Genomic DNA, 19,531 nt, shown 5'->3' with positions numbered 1-19,531 from the left:
CAACCTAACTGTTGTTCCATGGTGTTGAACCTAGTTTGTTAATTTGACAGTTGCAGTTAAGTATACATGCAAACCATTACTTTCAAAATACATACATATCCTCTCATGTAGTTCTATTATTTAGTATAACTAAAGCTACCAAAATGTATGACATAGGTGGAAGCTGATTTGACAGAAATGGTTTCATACCCCACTGACTTGTATTAGCATTGCTAACAAATGCTGGAGGCTGGTGCCATTTTCACAAAAACAAAAGCTCTAGTTAAAAAACTTCTCAAACGTCTTTAGATGAGGTTTCATAAGTGTAACAGGATAGACTTTAGAATGACTGAACTTCCCCTTTAAAATCTAAATTGCAAGCTAAGGAATATGGTGCTAATACTTAAGGGAAGTTTCAGTGATTTTAGAGGCCTATCTTATTTATCACTAACCCTGTCCACTACTGTAACATTCAAAGCATTTTTACATCAGAGTTTTTGTCTCTGAGAAATCAGTACCAGCTAGCATTTGTTAGCAATGCTAGTGCATGTCAATATGGTATGAAACCATTGCTTTCAAAATCCCATTCAAGTGCTTTGAGACAGTTCTATTACATATTCTTACTATTACTACAGCTATGGAAGTATATGGAATGGCTTGCAAGTGATTTTAAGAGGTATGGTTTCGTAACCCATTGACTTGTGCTGTATTGCTAACAAATAATAATAGAGGGATGTTGTCGATTTCATATAAATGCAAGCTCTAATGTAAAAACTTTTGGCACATTATAAGAGGGGCATGATTAGTGATTAATAGGGTAGGCTTATAAATAACCTGAACCTTCTCTTTAAACATGGCAAAGGTTTCCCCAGCCACTTATATTTAGGGGTCCAAGCATGTAATGCTGGAACCCTATTATATTTGCTGGAATTCTTGTCCTTCTTCTTCTCTCTTTTCCTCTGCTAAAAGTGTCTGCAGCTCATAAATCTTAAGACCTACAGCAACCATATTTGGCAGGTGGGCTCCCAAGGCCCCCCACTGCTCAGACAAAAAACACAACATCAATTGGTCGCATGGTGGTGCAATAACAAACAACTTTACATCTGTCCTCTGATTGGTATAGGCTGTGTACTGATTATTATGGGCTCTCCTATGATTGCTATGAGCGAGGTATTGTTATTATGGGCTTTACTCTGATTGCTATAGGCTGTGTAATGATTATTATGGGTTGCAGAAACTTAGCTAGCACTTTCTCACAACTGGATGCAGCAAATCTCATGAAAGTAAAAATCAAAATCCAAAATTTGTTCAACATTACGCCTGGAGGGCGTGGCCTATAACATTTTAGCTTAGAACTTGGCTTGTGATTGGACGATTGCTATGAAACTTGCTGATCTCCTTAGTAATCCTTTTTGCCCTACTAATACCTACTAAGGTTCATCCCAATCGGTGAAATAATTCTGAATGGCAACGATAATAACCAAGTCTCTCATAGACTTACATCGTATTTATAACTCAGCCACTGACAACAGTAGAAACTCCACTCAAATTTCTAAATACTCATGGCGTACTGATCAACTGAATATTATTTCATAATGAAAGCTCATGTACAGTATATAAGTGTTTCATGTCTTCTTCTTCTCCTTCTAAATGTCATCTTCAGTCATATTGGTGTATTGTGCTTGGACCCCTAAGAATTGCTGCTTGCGACTACGGTATATTTACTGTAAGAATCTAATTAGAAGATTAAACCTTTGAGGATCTATTGTTTGTAAATTGTGGCCCCACCTGGCACTTGATGAGCATATTGAAGAAGTCATCGCTGGGTTCCTGGTGATCTCCCTCACCCACCAGATGGCCCAGGTTGTTATGTGTAATCCTCAGGCCTGGAAGGTTACCAACATTAACCCGTTGGTCATCAAGACGGCGACTCTGAGAGCTCGCAATCAAGTCAAACAGCTCCTCTGTCTGGGGAGAAGTGGTGATTGCAGGGTCTAGGAGACAGAAGTAAATTTATTTGCAAATGTATTTGACACAGTCAGTTTTCTCAGAGACTATAGCTTTCCAAGAAATAAACCTAAGAAATACCATACAAAACACATGATTCTGTTGAAAGTCACACGTCAACAATGATCAAGTCTGTGAAATCTCTTGCGGAGTGGAGTTCAGATGTTCTTAAAATAGTCTTCAACTATCTTCGACTACTGAAATCAGCCTGTGAATACGGTGCCCTATTACTATTTAAGGCACTACTGTAAACTAAACATCCAACCAACCTATCATCTCATTTAGGGATGGCATGGAGTTAGCAGCACCTTCTCTGTTGTCTCCATTCTGCGGCTCGTCAAGATGGCAGCGCTGGTCGTCCATGCGGCTGCTCTGGAATTTGCTAAGGAGGTCAAAGAAGCAGTCTTCATCGGAGGGGTCACGGCCTAGCTTCTGAGACAAAAATGGCAAATCAGTACAAAACTCTCATTCTCGTTCAGCCAATACCCCCAACACAAATAGGCCTAGACTGACCCACTTGTCGCTTGAAATCCTGTTTGTGTCTTTTTATTTAGTTGCTGAATGAAGATGTTTAATAGCATCATATGATAAACATACTTCAGAACATCTACTGGGTGATACACTGGGTCAAACATTCTGCAGCATTAGGTTTTCTCTGGGCTCTGAGCCTGATGTTGTTTGTATCTGTCATAGTTATTTTCAGGAGCTGTTGATGAGATTTTATCTTAACTGAAGTTTTCTATACCGATTACTTAAATTGTTCAGATATATAGTATAATGACTGCATTGGGTCAAGTTCATGAAAGAGAATGTGGTTCATTGAGATTTACTGGACAAGATGAATATGTTGAACTGTTCCTAGAGCCAGCAAACATGATCTGCAAAGGAATGCAATCATTTGAATTATGAAACTTCTAATGCCATTATGAGGGGCATAATGAGGTTTTACAAGATTGCCAAGTTGTGGTGGAGAAAACGTAATCTGATCAACTCACGTGGGATGGCCTTCCTGGTGAGAGTACCTTGGCCTAGATACTCAAGGTGGTACAATCTCACACAAATATAACATAGTATAAAAATAAACAACCTATTTTTATTCAGGTACAATGGCCCACATGGTGCTAACCTATAAAGTCCTCTGGAAATATCAACAGAAATAGCTGTTTAGCAGCCATGCGATGTATTTTGAGGCACCCAGTTTATGCACATTGATCAGGAATATACGCTAGAATGCTTGGTGTTTAATATTTGCTTTTGAATTTTTGTTATCAGTTGAGGTGAGAGATTTAATAAAAAAAACTTTTTCTTCTCCATGGCGCAAGACATGGGTATCAGGAGACAAGTTCAGGTCAGTCAGTTGAATAGTTGGTCATCAGACACTCAACCCATATTCCAGTGCACTACCAGTCAAACTGACTTTTGTTTGTTTGTTTTCTTAGGTTTATTGAGTAGTATCCAGTTATATCTAATTAAGATAAAAGTAAGTAACAGTTCAGGTATTCTGAACATTTAACATAGTGTGCCACAGCATTTTGAGACCTCCAATGCATTTTACTTATATTCTTAACTTCACAAAGTAGCCTATGAGCTTATACAGTCACTTCCTAATATTGGCTTTAATTTAATTTTTTTAATTATTTTATATTTAATTTTATCCTATTTGCTCAGTCTGAGTGGGCCTGATTTGTCCTCTGTTCAATTTCATTAAGGGAGTGGGGAGAATAATTACTGCACCGCACATCAGATGATGGGACGTGTTCACAGTGGCTAGCCAGTGACAGCCTTACCAAGCTTATTGTCAGTCGGACTTAGGTTGTATGACATATGGCGTTTTCAATTTTGAAATGTCACTACATCATTTTCTGGCCTCTGTGGCTCCCCCTGTTGGCCAATCTCATAGTAATACTAATAATAATCTTTATATAGCAGCTTTTCTAAAAAAAAAAAATGTTTTTCAAAGCGCTTTACAAAACAGAATAACCAAAATTCATAAGGAAATAGCAGATACAATTAATAAACAGTAGAAAAAACATAGTAAAAGGAAAAACAAAAAATGTAACTCAATAAAATAAGATAAAATTCAATATACTGTATGCAGCTGAAATCAAGGAATCTGTTGATAGCAGTATTTTGATCCCTAGAAGAAATTGTTCAAGAGTCATGGACTGTAGGAACCTGGCTGGATTATGCCACCAGGGGCCCTCTGGTCGAGTATGCGCCCCCAACCCAGTCAATTGCCCAGTCACACCAAATAGTTTACTCTCAGTTTGCATTTACCGTTTTACAGTCAGAATCTAACCAGTAAACCCAGTGGATTCAAACCAGCAACAAAAATTAAGAAAAATGTAACTAACTAATGTAAAATAATTACCATTTTGCAACTAAGTCAGTTGAGCAAAGCTGCTTTTGAGAGTGTAGGAAGTGGGGCATGCCTATAAGAATATTATGGAAGAATGTGAATTAGGCAGTTATCACCACTAGGGGCTCTGGACTTCAACAGCATGGGATGAATATGATGATTTATTGCCCACTATTTATGTGTGTTTCAACGGATCCTCATGAAACTTGGTACACATGTATATTGTGGTGTTGTGAACATGTGCGGAAATTTTACAAGTGATTAGCCAAAGTCTGACTGAACCCTTATCATCTGTGTGCCACGTGTCAATAAATTCCAAACTTAAGTTGCCGTTATTCAGCCATTTTTTGAGCAATCAACATGAAATTTTCACAGTAAGTGACCTCATCAAAGGTACTGTATATAGTTGCAATGTATGAGTTTCAGCAACAGATAAACTAACAAAATTGATAGCTTTCAACTGTTTCTTAAAACAAAATCCAGATTTTGCTAGTTGTCTTCCAGCTTGTTATTCAAATTTCAAAAGCACAAATGCCCAATCACCTTTTGCTTTTAAACTTTGACTTTGGGACAGTCAAAAAAAGATTTGAGTGCATCAGTGACAATACCCATATACATAGGAAATTGAAATCTCCACAATATAAGCTCTGGCCAAAACTTTAGATGTAATGAATAAAATCTTAAAATGTATTTTCAGCTGGAAGCCAGTACAAGGTAGCTAAAATGGGATTATCTTTTCTTGTTTCTAGTTAAAAGACTGACTACTTTATGCTAAACTTGCTAGAAGGAGCCTTATGGTTGACGCAATAATAACAATTAATCAATTTAACAATTACCAAAACATATTATAAAATATAAACGTAAGAAATACATAAAAATTGAATATGCAAGAATTAGATGACCGTATTTCTACAAAGATGATTTCAAGGAAAAACATAGAAATTCAATTAATACTAATAGGTTTGTAGAGGGCAGGCCACACTAAAAACATGATATATTATTTTATAATAAATTATGTCTTTTTAAACATTTCAGTCAACTCAGTTAAAATTCTGTTCATAATCAAAATAAGATGAGTTAGGAATCTTTTGATTGTTGTTGATAGCACATCATAAAACCAATGCCGTCAATTTACATCCTATACACCATTCTCAGACCACAATCCACAGGACATCTCCAACCTCAGGAGAAATCAACAGAATTCACTATACTGGAAAAGCTGCATGTGATACCTACACATCACCAACAAAATCCCAATGCAGGTTAATGGAGGACAGGGCAATCAAAGGAGCCAAACGAGGCATCACAGATCGATAGAGGCTGATGCCATCCCCATTATAAAAGCTCTCTGATTATCGCCCCTGAACAAAGTTCCCCTCCCCCTACCTTAACACCACCAACCCCCAGTAATAATACGCCAGTCGTTATTCACTATGATCATTATTGCTACGTGCAACCAAAACAGAACAACAACATATGGCACATTTAACACTCTCCACTGGATACGAGCAAAATAACATTGCCTACAGCATGATTGTGAATTAGGTCAGCAAAGACAGTTGACTTCAGTCCGTTCCGGTCTCTGTGGGAACTTTTTTTTTGGGAACATTTTTGCAATGTTTGTATTGGAAAAATTAAACTGTGCAGTTTTATGGCTTTGTTATAAAAGCTCTTAATTGACACAAAATATGCCTCGATTCCCTGACAAACTGAGTAAAACAGAGGCAGACATGTCGGTCATAAAATCAAAAGGAAGAAATAGATAATAACCTCCAGTATTCTTCCTAATGGTATTGGTATTCAAAGAATAAGCAAATCATCTTACCACAGGCACCTCGTCTTCCTCTCTATGTCCAACTCTATCTGTCGTTTCTGTCTGAGCACTCTCCCCTTTTGCTATGTCCACACGCCTGGCTCACACCCCCCTCTCCCCTACTTTCACCCACCACTTTCCACCGCTCTCTCTACTCCCCTGCTCTACACGGCCCCCTCCCTCTCCTTTCCTCTCCTCCTGTGTCCCTCTATCCCAGCCTTGCTTCAGTCTCTACCATCCGCTCTCTCTCTCTCTATCTCATTTTGTCTCAGTCACTCTTTCGTTCTGTGTCTCTCTGCAGGCCATCTTTGTCCCAGCTGTAGCCCGTTCTCCCACTGTGGGAAAACAACTCATTATGGAAAGCAAGGGGTGGCGGGGTAGGGGAGTGGCGGTTCTCTGATCAAGGTCACATTGTCAGCAGAGAGAAGGCTAGGGGGACAAAGAGGAGGAAGGGAGAAAGGGAGGGAGGAGGGGAAAGAGGGGTGTAGGGGTACAGTGATGAGTAAGTTGCATGCCATCATGGGCACTCGGCACAGATACTCAGCTACCAGCGAATGACAAGAATAATTAATGTCAACACTCAACTCTTCAAAGACCCACATGAAAAAGCTGTATAACCTCAAATACTAAATAAATTATTCAGAGCTTCACTGACGCACAGATATTAAAAAAAACTCAATTTTCTCAGCAATAATTTCACCAAAGGATAATCAGCATATTTGTGGTCCTAGTCTGCATCACCCAAAGGTCCATGTGACTGTAATTTACTTGCTCCCTATGTACTAATCAGCTGCGACTTATCGCAGTTTCTGTCCTCTCTCCTTGGCCTCTTGGTCAATGTCTGGATGTCCTCGCTTCACTCTGTGTATTGTCCAATTACTCAAGTAGGCCACATGGACAGAACAAGTGAGAAAGGAAAGTACGATGACGACAGAGAGAGAGAGAAAGCTGTGTGTGTGTGTGAACAAGAGAGAGAGAGAGGGAGGGTGTGAGTGTGTGAAACAATGAGAATAAAAGAGGAGGGGAAAAGAGGTTCTTCATAAATTATATCACCATTGCTATAGGAACCAGAATTCTAATTTGCACATTCTAACCTCTACTTACAGTGGCACCAGGAGAATAAATACTGACATTTTCGTCTCTCATATTATGACAAGAGAAACGCCATAAATATAGACAAAAGCTCTCATTATTGCCAGGTTTTCGGGATCATTGTCATTGTGAGCTTCACTTAGGAGACCAGAAGACATGAAAAAGATAGGCTTTAATGTCAACAGGCTTTCCAGCTTTCCTGAATGCTTTTTCCAGCCTCTTGTGATGAGCTCTTAACATCAACCCTCATTCAGCCCAATGACTTCCTCTCTCATTTAGCATGGCAGCCTGCTGATTACAACAATTAGCACTGTAAAAGAAGACACATGATTGGGTGCCATGGGGACCAAATCAGAGCAAGTCATGGCAATTTCCATAGGAAGACACAAAATTTCGGGACACAATAGCTATAAAATGGCATATTCATACGTGGTCAAGAATCTGGTTCATATTCATGGGAACACTGTTGGCATTTGATTTTTTTGCAGATTCCTCATACTACTATTGAAAAGAAATAACCTGGAGACTTTTAAAATATTGTGCCTATAGATTACATTATCTGCCCCCATGGGCAATCATGTCCCTGCCTAGTCTAACATAAAGTAGAAATTTAACAATGTGCCAAATATCAGATTTTCTCTTATTTTCTCTTTAAACCAGAATCACTGAACACATTTTGGACAGGGGGATGGAGTGACAGGAATGAATAAGCACATGACTTGTCAAATTCATAAATGTTGATGACTAAATCCAATCATCAGCATTCCAGAGCGCTTTGATGCTGTCTCTGAGAAGCTGTTTCCTGGCCACCTAAACCTTTGCTAAACTCATTAACATCTTATGTCAGATGGGTGCTCATTGATTGAATAAAGAGGCTGACATATCTAAAAGGCAGGGGGAATTTGAGCTGGAGATGGGGTAATGTGTTTTGGAAGAAAGCTTTAACACTCTGAAAGAAGCATGAAATTTAATTTGGAGCTTAAGCAACTATAGGCCTCTCAGACATTATATTTATTGTCAGCAAAGTTCAGAGTAAAATACCAACATTTCACATCTTTTATCTTTGGGTTTTTATCTTGGAGCGTCTTATCAAATGAAACTGTTATGAAAACATAATCTTTGGAATAGAGTCTTCATATGTGGGCTGATGAGGAGTGGTTGAATTATGATAATTGTGTTATTGGTTATTGCCCACTTAATGTGTTAAGAATGCAGGAATGCGTGGTGTAGGAGAGTATATAAAAACAAATTCAGTCATTTAAATTCATTAAAAAAATGTAATGCTATGGGGAACGAAGTTAGGTAGTAAATATGCAACATTTGAGGGGGAAATAAAATAGTGTAATAAAACAAAGTAGACATACAAAAGATACATGTTTGCAAGAAAATTATGTGGTTAGCAAGATGATTTTTTGTGAAATCTTTAGGCTGAAACAAAATGATTCAAGCCAGACTTGATACCCCATAATTAATTCAATAGCTAAACGTTAGAGTAATGGGTTAATAAGGTAGTAAAACTATTGTCACTCACTGGCACTGGAGGCGGGACTTGCACAGTGATGTCATCAGTGTCTATGGGAGAGTCCAACCACTGCCTTTCATCTGATGACTGACTGTCAGGATAGCCTTTCCTTTTACCCGGCTGGGACAGCTGACTCTTGGATCTCCGGGATATACTTTCCAAGTCTTGGCTGTCTCCATTCTGCAGGAAAAGTATATACTGTTAGACTGGGATTTATAACTGTTTACCTTTTGGGGAGGAGTGGAGGGAATCGCCTTTCCCCATGGGGTACATACTGAAATATGTTAAGAAAGAGAAATCACCTTATCCGAAGAGTACTTCCACAATTCTACACTGTCCATGCTGTTTCTCTTGGTGAATTTGGGTCTTGCTCCTACAAAAAAAAACATTAAACATTACGTTACAGGACATTAAAACAAGATTTCTCACAACTTTGTGAATAGCTAGAATTTTCTCTCATACAGTTTAGTCTGAAATCTTCACATGAGCCGATTCATGAGCATTCCTTGTGTGTCTCTTTTCTGCAACAGCCTGTCATGTCAGCAGTGGTCCCATGATGCTTGGTGGGGAGATGAGGTTTAGGCAGACAACCAGGCAAACAATCTGAATAAGGGTTTCTTTGCCAGCTCTTCACCCATGAGGGAAATGTAGGACATGGGTGTGAGTTTCTGCCCGGAGGTGGGTTCATGGAAACAATCATCAAACAACGGCCTTATGTGAGGGATAAGACAAGATTGCACAGTTTCTCCATGCTTGGTTAAATGCATGTGCTATGCATGTGACTTGGTGGGACGTTTGAGGGGAGAATATATCTTTGCTCTAAACAAAAACAGTAAAATGCAACCAGACTAATGTTTGAGGTAATTAAAACTCATGAAACCTCATCATTCCTTCTCAAATCTGAAAAATCAACTCTTCCTATAGATCTAAACACATCAATCCTCCATTTCATTAATGTTCATTTTTCTTTTTTTTGTAATGATACGCAATGTTCACCCATTCCTGCTATGAAGTATTTGTGTAGTAAATGTGTTGATGGCACAAAGCAACCATAGAGAAGACTGGTTTAGCTTGTGCAAAAAATGTACACACTCCTTGCTTTCTCCCAAATTTAGCCTCAATTCCCTCTACTTTTAAATGTATCGTCTATGTTATGTCTGTCTCACCTTTAGTTAGTTTCACACTTAATTTGGCCACCTTGTGTACACTTATACCAGTGGGCTCGCTCTAGTCCAGACATGCTATTTTTGTCAAACATGGAGGTAAAAACAGTGGAATGTATGTAATTTAAACATGGATTTCACTGTCTGTTTTCAGTATTTTTAAGTGACAGAGAAGTGTCCACTTACTAAATAGCTCAGTGAACTGTTTGTATTTAAAACTCTAATTTAAGCAAATTCATGCTAGCTCAACAGCCATTCTTTTTGTTCTTTTTTCTATGAGATGGGAGTGCAAGTGCAAGTCAGTTTCTCCTAACCACAGTTTGCAGTGTGGGTCTGCTCCAAACAGACATAGCCCTGTTTCAAATAAACATTCACATATTCACGCAGGCGCGTGCACACACACACACACACACACACACACAGTTGGGCTTGCCGCACCCTTTCCCCCACACCATGGAGAAGACACAGCAGCCTTAAGTGACCATAAATCCAGCTAGTCTCCATTCCATCTTAATCACATCACAGTCATAACTTCTATATCATTCTCAAACTTCACATCTACTGTATGATGAACATGTAGAAGTTTTAAATACAAAACCTTTAGTCCCATATGTGAATTCCATTCTGTATTGTGCGCAATGCAACAGTAGGATAAATAGTACATGAGGAGAGATGCCAACATGAATATCATTACAGCAGTCCATCCAAACCTACATCTCCATCATCTCACCTTTGACACCAAATTTAAACAGTTTAAAATGATATGTGCTAATTCAATTATTACTCTATAAGTACCTGCACCCTATTTATCTTACTTTTTAATCAGGTTCCTTTTAAATATGCATTTACATTATGGAAAGGGTGTTAGGGCACACTTTATTTGGATAGTCCAATGTTGATACTCAACTTACTATCAAGTGACTATAATGTGTTGCTGAAAGTCTATTTAGATTCAAGTGATACTCATAATTGTGTGAAAAGTAGTCTGTAGATATTCAGTGTATGGGCTAAGGTTAATCTTGAAGTTTGGGTTAATGCTAGAATTAGGGTCAGTTTAGTGTTGGGATGAGGTTTAAAATAGGGTCAGGTTGGGGTTAGGCAAAGGTCAGAGTTCGGGTTACATAGTCTATGGACATGCAGCAAATAGGCAAGTGACACTTTAACATTTACTTTTTGTCACCTGATAGTTGAGTATCAACACTGGACTGTCCAAATAAAGTGTTACCAGATGCTATACTAGCCCTAGAGAGGCATTGCAGCATATTCCATTGACAGACACACAAAGTTACATTTCCTACGAACTATAATGTATTTTTAAGCTATAGAGTTTAGGGCCATTTGTACTGTAGGCAGTGGCGTGAGTGAGGAGAGGTGTGGAGAGTGAATCGGGACTTATTTAGGACTTATTTATTTACAGGACTTTTAGCAGCAAATGAATCATGAATCTCAAGAGGGCCATAAACAGAGAAATAGTGCAATCAATACCCACTAAAGTACACCACGTGTTCATGGCATTAGAGTAAAATTGTACTATGAGGATGTCATTGTAGACTTAGATTGTAGATTGTAGAGTTAGACCTTACCCAAGTCTGCATTAAAGTCACTTTTATTTAATATAGCTAGCAGAACATTGCCAACACACATTTTAAGTACAGTGTGTATAACATCCAGCAGAAAGCAAATCCATAACCTTGCCTGGAATTTCAGTGTATTTTGACTTTTTTGGTTGTATTTTGGCTCAAATTATTGTCTCACACTTTTCTCTCCTCTTTTTTCTGCCCTAGAAATACCATGATATACTTACATTAAGCTATACAAAAAGTATAATTTGAGGGCTTAGCGTGCCCAAAAGTCAGGGAAATATACAGATATTTTGTCATACACCACTCACTTGCTTTGTGAGCCTCACATACAGCCTTTGATGACCATACAAAGTCAAGGACACTCAGTTAGTTCTCACCTTGCATCTCAAACTCTGAACCGCAGGGTGAAAGGTCACTCTCATTGACCCCAAGGGCCTCCATCAGTTGCTCAACATTCATTCTGGCTGTCAGTTCCCCATTTCTATCCCCAATCTGATGGAAGAGAGACATACACAGAAACAGAGACAGGGACAGAGAGACAAAGATAGGAGAGAGATATAAAGGGCAATGGAAGGAGAGATAAACAAGACACAGAAAGAGAGATAATGAGATGATGGAATGAATGTGTGTGTGTTCTTTTTTTAACCAAATAATTATTGTGTTTGTGAAAATGTCCCACCTCTTTGGAGATGTCCAGGTGCTTTCGGGCATAGTGGAGAGCTTGTCTGTGGTTCCCTAAAGACACATAAGCATTTCCCAGGCTCCAGCAGGCGCGGCCCTCTCCAACCCTATTGACAAATGAACACACACACACACACACACACACACAAACAAACACACATGTAATTTATTTACTACATTTTTAAAAAGTGTGAGTGTAGTACATGTATGCATGTTTGTGTGTGCATACGCATTATGTACTGCATTATGTACTGTTCATTCTACCTATCAGTAAGCTCCTGGGCTATAAACAGGTGTTTGAGGTGGTAGTCTATGGCCCTCTCATACTGCTGCAAAAGAGTGTAGGTATTTCCCAGGCTGTAACAGGCCTGAGCCTCCATCACCTGGTCCCTCAGCTGCCTAGACAGCTGCAGGGTTTTCCTACAGACAGGGAGACAGAGGGATCCAAGAGAAGAGTGAAGGAGAGAAGAGGGTGTTGAGAGAGGAATAAGAGATAGGGAGGTGAAAGAGAAAAGGAGGTTTCATATAGTGAGGTAGGGTGGATAAAGATGGAGACACAAAAATGGAGGAGAGAAGTAAAGAATGACAAAATTAATCAATGCTGAAATTCAGTCTTGGAGCTTGGATTATAGATTCTCATCTTATGCATTAAACCAATGGCTCTAATATTCAATGTGTGGCCTCAGTTGGGTTCACTTCATCTTCCCTCCACTAGATGTCAGTGCCCTCTCTCCTCACCTGTAGTACTCGGTGGCTGTGTTGAACTGGCCTAGGAATATCAGAGCATTGCCAAGGTTACTGTAGGCTCGCCGCTCTGCTGCTTTGTCACCAAATTCTTTGGCGATGGACAGTCGCTGTAAATGACAGAACATCAATGTCAGCTCAACCCATGCAGAAACCTGCAAAATACTCTGACATGTTATTAACAAAAGGAAAATGTCTCTTCATTTTGCTTCTTCATTCATGCAACCAAGTTACACCCATGGCCAAATACTCACTTGTCACTTGATATCTCTATTTATGCATTTTTACTTGGATGCATTTTTTTTACTCTGATACTGGTAAGCAGCCATGGATTTCTCACCTGGCGGTGGAACTTGATTGCTTCAACAAAGTTTCCCAGCAGATAGTGGGTGTTGCCTAGGTTACCAAAGGCCCTCCCCTGGGCAGCTCGGTCACCAAGTTCTTTGACCAAACACAAGTTCATCCTACAGAGATGAGTAGATACAGCAATTTAGATTACATAGCTAGTAAATGAAGTTATAGTAGGGATGTTGGCACAGTGGTACATAGTATGTAAACCTGATTTTATTTGTCCATTAAAAGAGTAATTTAGTTATCAAATACTACAATGTCAAAGTCTGCTTATGTCCTATGGAGTCTGTGTTTTTCTCTCTAATGTAGAATTAAATAACACATACATTCATGTAGACAGTAGTCTGAATATAATAAAAAATATATTGGTGTGAGTCATTACTCCATCCCACAGCTGTCGTACCAAATAATCCGCTGTATGTCCATGGGGGATTGTGTGCAGTTCTAATTGCCTTTTACTGTAAAAACAAGTGCACTTCAATTTGCACTTTCTGATATGTAGAGGCAAGCCTCTTTTGTATCATCTTTGGCAGTTTCACCTCTTGATTTAATTGCTCACAGTGAATAGTGAATGGGTTTCAATAGGGCCTAGATAATAGCTCAGTGTGATGGACTGTTATTATAGGCTTTTTTAATATTTATTCATCCAAGGAAAGTTCACTGAGCATTTTTCAGCACTACCCTGCTTCACATTGAGTTCCAGACATTCCCACCAGGGTATTGCCCAGAACAACCTCTTCTACAATCTGTTCAGAAATTCAGAAAGTATTTAACCCCCTTGACCTTTTCTGCATTTTGTCATGTTACAGCCTGAATTCAAAATGGATTAAACTAGATTTTTTTTTCAAGGAACACTGAAATGTTTGGAGTCAATAAGTATTCACCTTCTTTGCAGTGACACTCCAAATTGACTTGCATTCAAATGCCTTTGAATGTCCTTGAGATGTCTCTACAACTTCATTGGAGTCGACCTGTGGCCAATTCAATTGATTGGACATGATTTAAGAAACACATATGTCTATATAAGGTCCCACAGATGCATGTTAAGAGCAGAAACCCTACCATGATGTCCAAGAAAATATCCATAGAATTCATAGATCTGGGGAAGAGTTTAAATCAATTTCTCAAATGTTGGGAGTTCACAAGAGCACAGTGAGCTCAATGATAAGGACATAGAAAAAACACGGAACCTCCCAAAAGCAGGTCATTTGTTCAAACTGAGCAACCGATCAAGAAGGACCTTGAGGTGACCGAGAACACAAGGACCACTCGGACAGAACTACAGAGTTGTTTGGCTGCGATGGGGAATCTTGCCCAAAGAACAACAGTCATTGCAGCACTTCACAAATCTGGGCTGCATGTCAGAGTGGAATTTGGCAAAAGGCACGTGAAACACTGACAGCATGAGGCAAAAAATCTTCAGCTGTAATTTAAAGTGATACTCTGGCAGAAGCCGGGCACAGCTAACACCATCCCTACCGAGAAGTATGGTAGTGGGAGCATGCTGTGGGCTTGGCATTTCAGCGGCAGGGACTGGGAGATTTGTATGGATAGAGGGAACAATGAATGGAACCAAATACAAGCAAATCCCTGCGTTAGAGTGACAAAAACATTAGACTGTGGCAACTATTGATTTTCCACCAGGACAGTGGCCCTAAACATAAAGCCAAATTGACACCAGGATTGCTTCTTGACAAGAATGTCAAAATAGGATCTGCTATGGGGTCTTGCATAGACAACAAAGAGGGAAATTGTAGGGAAATATATCTATGCCCATTCATTGTCTGATGTGTATGCTCTGATGAAGGTCATATACACTGATGATGTTCCTTTTTAAATTCACTTTTTTAACTCCTAGCACCTTAACAAAGCTTTGGGTGGGTGAGCATTATTGTGAGTTATTTGGTGTAGATTGTTGATAACAAATCTCAATTTAATCCATTTTGAATCACCACAAAATGCAGAAAAATCAAGGGGGTTGAATACTTTTTGAAGGCACTGTATTGATGGTCCCTAAGAAGCTCCACTAGAGCAGTTGAGGGTTAAAGCCTTACTCAAAGGAACTTTGGTGGAAGGAGGGGGGAACATTACTTTCACTTTCCCCACCCAACCTTTCCTAGTCAGTCCTGAGATTTGAAATGACAACCTTACAGTCACAAACCCGCTTTCTAACTAGGCAACCCGCTGTTTGTGTATGTGTGTGTGTGTCTGTGTGCTGTACATGCATCTGTATGGATTTGTACAGTACACTGTCAGCAATACATACTCATAAAAGCCAGTAGCCCTTTGCAGTGTGTCTCTGACATCAGGAGGCAGGTCCCCAGGTTCCTGGGTGCAACCCCATAGCTGCTGCTTGCCCTTAGCGTGGAACACGTTCCCAATGTTGTACAAAGCTCTGGCCTCTCCCACCTACAGCCAGACATTAAAGGGACATAGGAAAGAGGTTAGATATGCAGAAATATCTCTGTAGATATGTGTGGATGTATAGTGTAAACATTTTTAGATATTTTTTCCATATGTTGCGTGCGTGTGGGGTCTGTGTCTATGTACATGCATGTGTGCCTGCAGTTGTATGTGCATGCATTTAGTAATAATACACTTTATTTATATAGCTCTTTTCATGATACTAAAACACATAAACCAGAGGGTTTTTATAAAAAAAAAACACATAAAATAAAAAGTCACAAAGAATTAAGACTACTAATATATATATATATATATAAATACATAAATAAATAAGATGAGATAAAAAGATTAAATTAATTTTAAAGAACTAAGTTTTGAGGGCTTTTTCAGAAGACGGGGGTATATTACAGTTCCTTATGTGCGTGAGTTCCAGAGGGAGGGAGCAAAAGCTCTATCACCCCAGGTTTGGTAATTGTTTAGGATCAGGAGGTGTGATGACTGAGAAGTTCAGTAAGCTACAAGGGGCCTGGTTGTGGAGGGCTTTATGGGTGGAGAGAAGGAGGTTGAACTGGGAGCCAGTGAAGGTTTTGACAGAGGAGGTGTGATGTGCTCTCACGAACGGTAGCAAGTGAGCATATGGGCAGCAGAGATCTGGGCTGCATTCGGATCCACATTACCATGTTGTCTTCCCTTGATGTCTTCCCTTCAGTGAGCCCCCTAGTGACGGAATGTCTGATGTACAACAAATAAACCCTTCTGGTTCTCATTAAGGAAAGAAAGGTGAGGGATCAACACTGGGGTCAAAGAGGTCAAAACTGAACAGCCCTCACACTTTATATAGGAAGGAAGTCCTATACATTTACACTCAGAAACAAAATAAAAAAAATGCCTTTCCAGTGAGAAGTTTTACTCATGTTTGAAACCAAATAAAACTGCAGCTAAAATTGTTTAATCTCTATTTAATAAAGGCTTTTTGAGGATACTGGGTAATTGAAATACTTAAAAAGTTGCATCTTTTGACAACCTGCCCACTTTTGAATGGTGCAGAATTACGAAAAAATGAAATGCAGAAACTACACCAAAACTGGAAGCCGCCAAATCAGCTTACATTCATAGGATATGCACAATTTCATCCATCCTGTTACATTCAGCGTGGATTCAGTGACCCACGCAGAGCGGTGGATTGTGGGATACACTTCATGGTGGAAGCTTGCATTTTCCACCCTTTGTGCAAGGGAAGAAAAACGAGGTAACGAGAGAGAATAAATGCTCCCTTGTTTAACAGAAGTTGGAACCAAATTCCACTTTGTCCTGGCATTTTGGGGGATTCCCCCCTCAATTCAGGTAAGGCAACATCCAGAAGAAAGTATTTTATGTGGAACCGAATGCAGCCATGGACATATTGCAGTTTTTTGAGGACTTATGGGGAGGTGCCCTAAAGAGGGTACATGTTACCTTGTCACCCTGCTCTTGAGAGATATCCAGGTGTCTCTGGCAGCAGACAACAGCCTCATCAAAGCGCCCCAACACCTTTAATGTGTTACCAAGGTTACCGCTGGCTTTGCCTTCTCCAATTCTGTCTCCTATTGTCCTGAGAATGGAAAAAAAGACTTTTTGGGAAGTGCTCCCAAAAACAAGGGGAGGGACATAAGACTATAATTGTTTTTTTGGGTTTTTTTTATAAAGCCATGACAGTACTGGAATATGGTTTAATGATGAGATTCTGTGTGGTAGAGTTTTAATTGGCTCCTTCCTAAGAGCAGGTACCAGTGGTCCTGCTGAGACTGTAATGTAACAAGGTAAAGCTCCCTGGGGTCTTTAATCGCTTCCCTGCTGGAACACCAACTGTACTCCTCTCTGCAGGGGATCAGATTATTCATACAAGCTAAATATCCAGCTGGTGGTTGGTCAATGTAGACTGTATGAAAGCCCTATCACTTTTTTCTCAGAATGGGTCTCGTCTAAATCCATGTCATAATGATCCAGAAAAAAGTATTTTCATGTCATGTCCTGATGGGTGACAATTCATATTTGATCACTGGATAATCTATGTGTAGATTGTTACTGGCTTTTTACACTCATGAGCTTCAGTATGGGACTTCCCAGCTACACATTCCACAGCTAAAAAATCATTACAACATTTCACACTACAGGATCATAATTTTGGGATGTTAAAATCAAATTGATTTGATGATATTGGTAGCATTTGGACAGTTCAAAAACAGCACTGGCAATCTCTTACTAAATAACTCTAAGCTGAAGACGTGCTAAAAGCAGGCAGCAACCTCTGCCTTGGACTTAATGGAAGTCATCAAATTTAGTCTAGAGCAGAAAATCACAACTTTTATTATGGAGTATACAGTAAGTATTACAGGTATTGTCCTCACCTGGCCAAAGTGAGGTCATGTTTGTGGTACTCCAGGGCTTTACCGTACTCCTTCAGGTAGAAGTAGGCATTGCCAAGCTGGCTGTAGATGGCACTGAGGGTCTTCAGGTCTTCTGTGCCTACCTGCACTGCTGCCTCAAAGAACGCTGTTCCCCCTTTAAAGTCCCCTGCCTTGCACAGCCTCTCTCCTTCCAAGGCCAACTCCAAGCAAGAGGCTTCCATCCTGAATGGTGCATATACAAACATACACAAACACAGATACAGAAAATATCATAAGCATGTGCAGTATCCGAGATGAAAACAATGGCATACGGACACTTATTACAGTGGCAAAGATTAACGAGATAAGTCACAATCATCACAATGGGGGAAATATTGCCAATATCGCCATGGCAACAAGGTCTGTAGCCATGTCAATGGACTGTTGCCTTGGCAACAGAGTCCTACCCTATCTCTCTAAAATGAGCACCTTAAAGACGTGTTGCACTTGTAGCTCATTCTTGTGCATAACAGATGTTTTTCCACAAGGCACAAGTCTGAGTTGATGTTTTGATTGAGCTCACAAGGCTGCTTGCATTTTGAGGTCTATTAGGTCTGAATCCCATGAGGACATAGTTGTTGGACTCAGAGGATCAAACATACCTGTCCACAAAATAACACTGTCCAAATTTGACTGGAATTTGAGGTTATTCTGACTAGGTGTCAATAAAAAAAGACAAGTTGCCATTTTGTGTACCAATCAGTTGCTGCAAGCAATACACATTTGGGTAATTCATCAACCAAACCAATATTGTATTTTACATGCTGTAAAATAGGCAAATTAATACTGTAAGTCGGTATTGTAGCAATACTTGATGATGTGAACATGCTCTATGATTACCTACCTTGCTGTGCTGAATTATGATAGAAGGCATGTGTGCCAGAAATAACTAACAAGAGAAGAGCCAAGTCAGAGTGGTCTGACTTGGCTTGGTTACCATGGCAACTGCTGGGTCAGTGAAGCCGATTTGGGGTGTGTGGAAAGGATGTTTACTTGGTGTCCATCAACAAGTCCCTTATTGTAAAGGAGATAACTCTATAAAATTATATGGTGGAGCTTTTTTCATTTGAAAAACAAGTAAATATTGTAATATCCGGTGTACATGCCATATATACAAATAGAGATGGTAAGACATACTATTTCAGAGATGTTTGTTTGAAATATATCAGGAGAGGGTTTTCTAGAAAATAGTTCACAATAATCATATTTTCAGGCTCATTAGAAGTCATCAGTCATTTCACCAACGGTTTGAGAAACATAACATGGTCAAAGCTGTTTGGTTTCAAGAGAAATGTGAGTCATACCATACTACCAAAAAAAAGAAAGAATTTCACACATATCTGGAACAATCACAACAGGGCCTCATTAGTGAGTTGTTTCCAAAAAACTATTCACCCCACATTCA

At 39.5% G+C, this 19,531-nt stretch overlaps 1 protein-coding gene across 3 annotated transcripts in view; it reads right to left on the bottom strand.

Moving 5' to 3' along the window:
• Positions 1–19,531, bottom strand: part of gpsm1b (G protein signaling modulator 1b) — a 42,329-nt gene that overhangs the window by 2,693 nt on the left and 20,105 nt on the right. Inside the window, exons 2-13 of one of the 3 annotated variants that reach the window (XM_071524074.1) lie at positions 18,088–18,309; positions 17,156–17,291; positions 15,561–15,703; positions 13,284–13,407; positions 12,938–13,053; positions 12,464–12,619; positions 12,198–12,306; positions 11,896–12,010; positions 9,075–9,145; positions 8,782–8,952; positions 2,256–2,418; positions 1,768–1,973 (exon numbers count right to left, since the gene is read on the bottom strand). In XM_071524074.1, the coding sequence (XP_071380175.1) occupies positions 1,768–1,973; positions 2,256–2,418; positions 8,782–8,952; positions 9,075–9,145; positions 11,896–12,010; positions 12,198–12,306; positions 12,464–12,619; positions 12,938–13,053; positions 13,284–13,407; positions 15,561–15,703; positions 17,156–17,291; positions 18,088–18,309 (1,732 nt within the window). The remainder of the gene's footprint in view (positions 1–1,767; positions 1,974–2,255; positions 2,419–8,781; positions 8,953–9,074; positions 9,146–11,895; positions 12,011–12,197; positions 12,307–12,463; positions 12,620–12,937; positions 13,054–13,283; positions 13,408–15,560; positions 15,704–17,155; positions 17,292–18,087; positions 18,310–19,531) is intronic. The other 2 variants (XM_071524076.1, XM_071524075.1) reach the window with 2 other exon arrangements.

Source organism: Centroberyx affinis, unplaced genomic scaffold (genome assembly GCF_046629955.1).
Source record: "Centroberyx affinis isolate AG114_WGS23_722 - 3 ecotype Tasmania unplaced genomic scaffold, CSIRO-AGI_Caff_v1 ptg001144l_1, whole genome shotgun sequence".
Lineage (NCBI taxonomy): Eukaryota > Metazoa > Chordata > Actinopteri > Beryciformes > Berycidae > Centroberyx > Centroberyx affinis.
The sequence above is the reverse complement of the archived record's forward strand: the minus strand, read 5'-3'. Positions and strand labels throughout refer to the sequence as shown.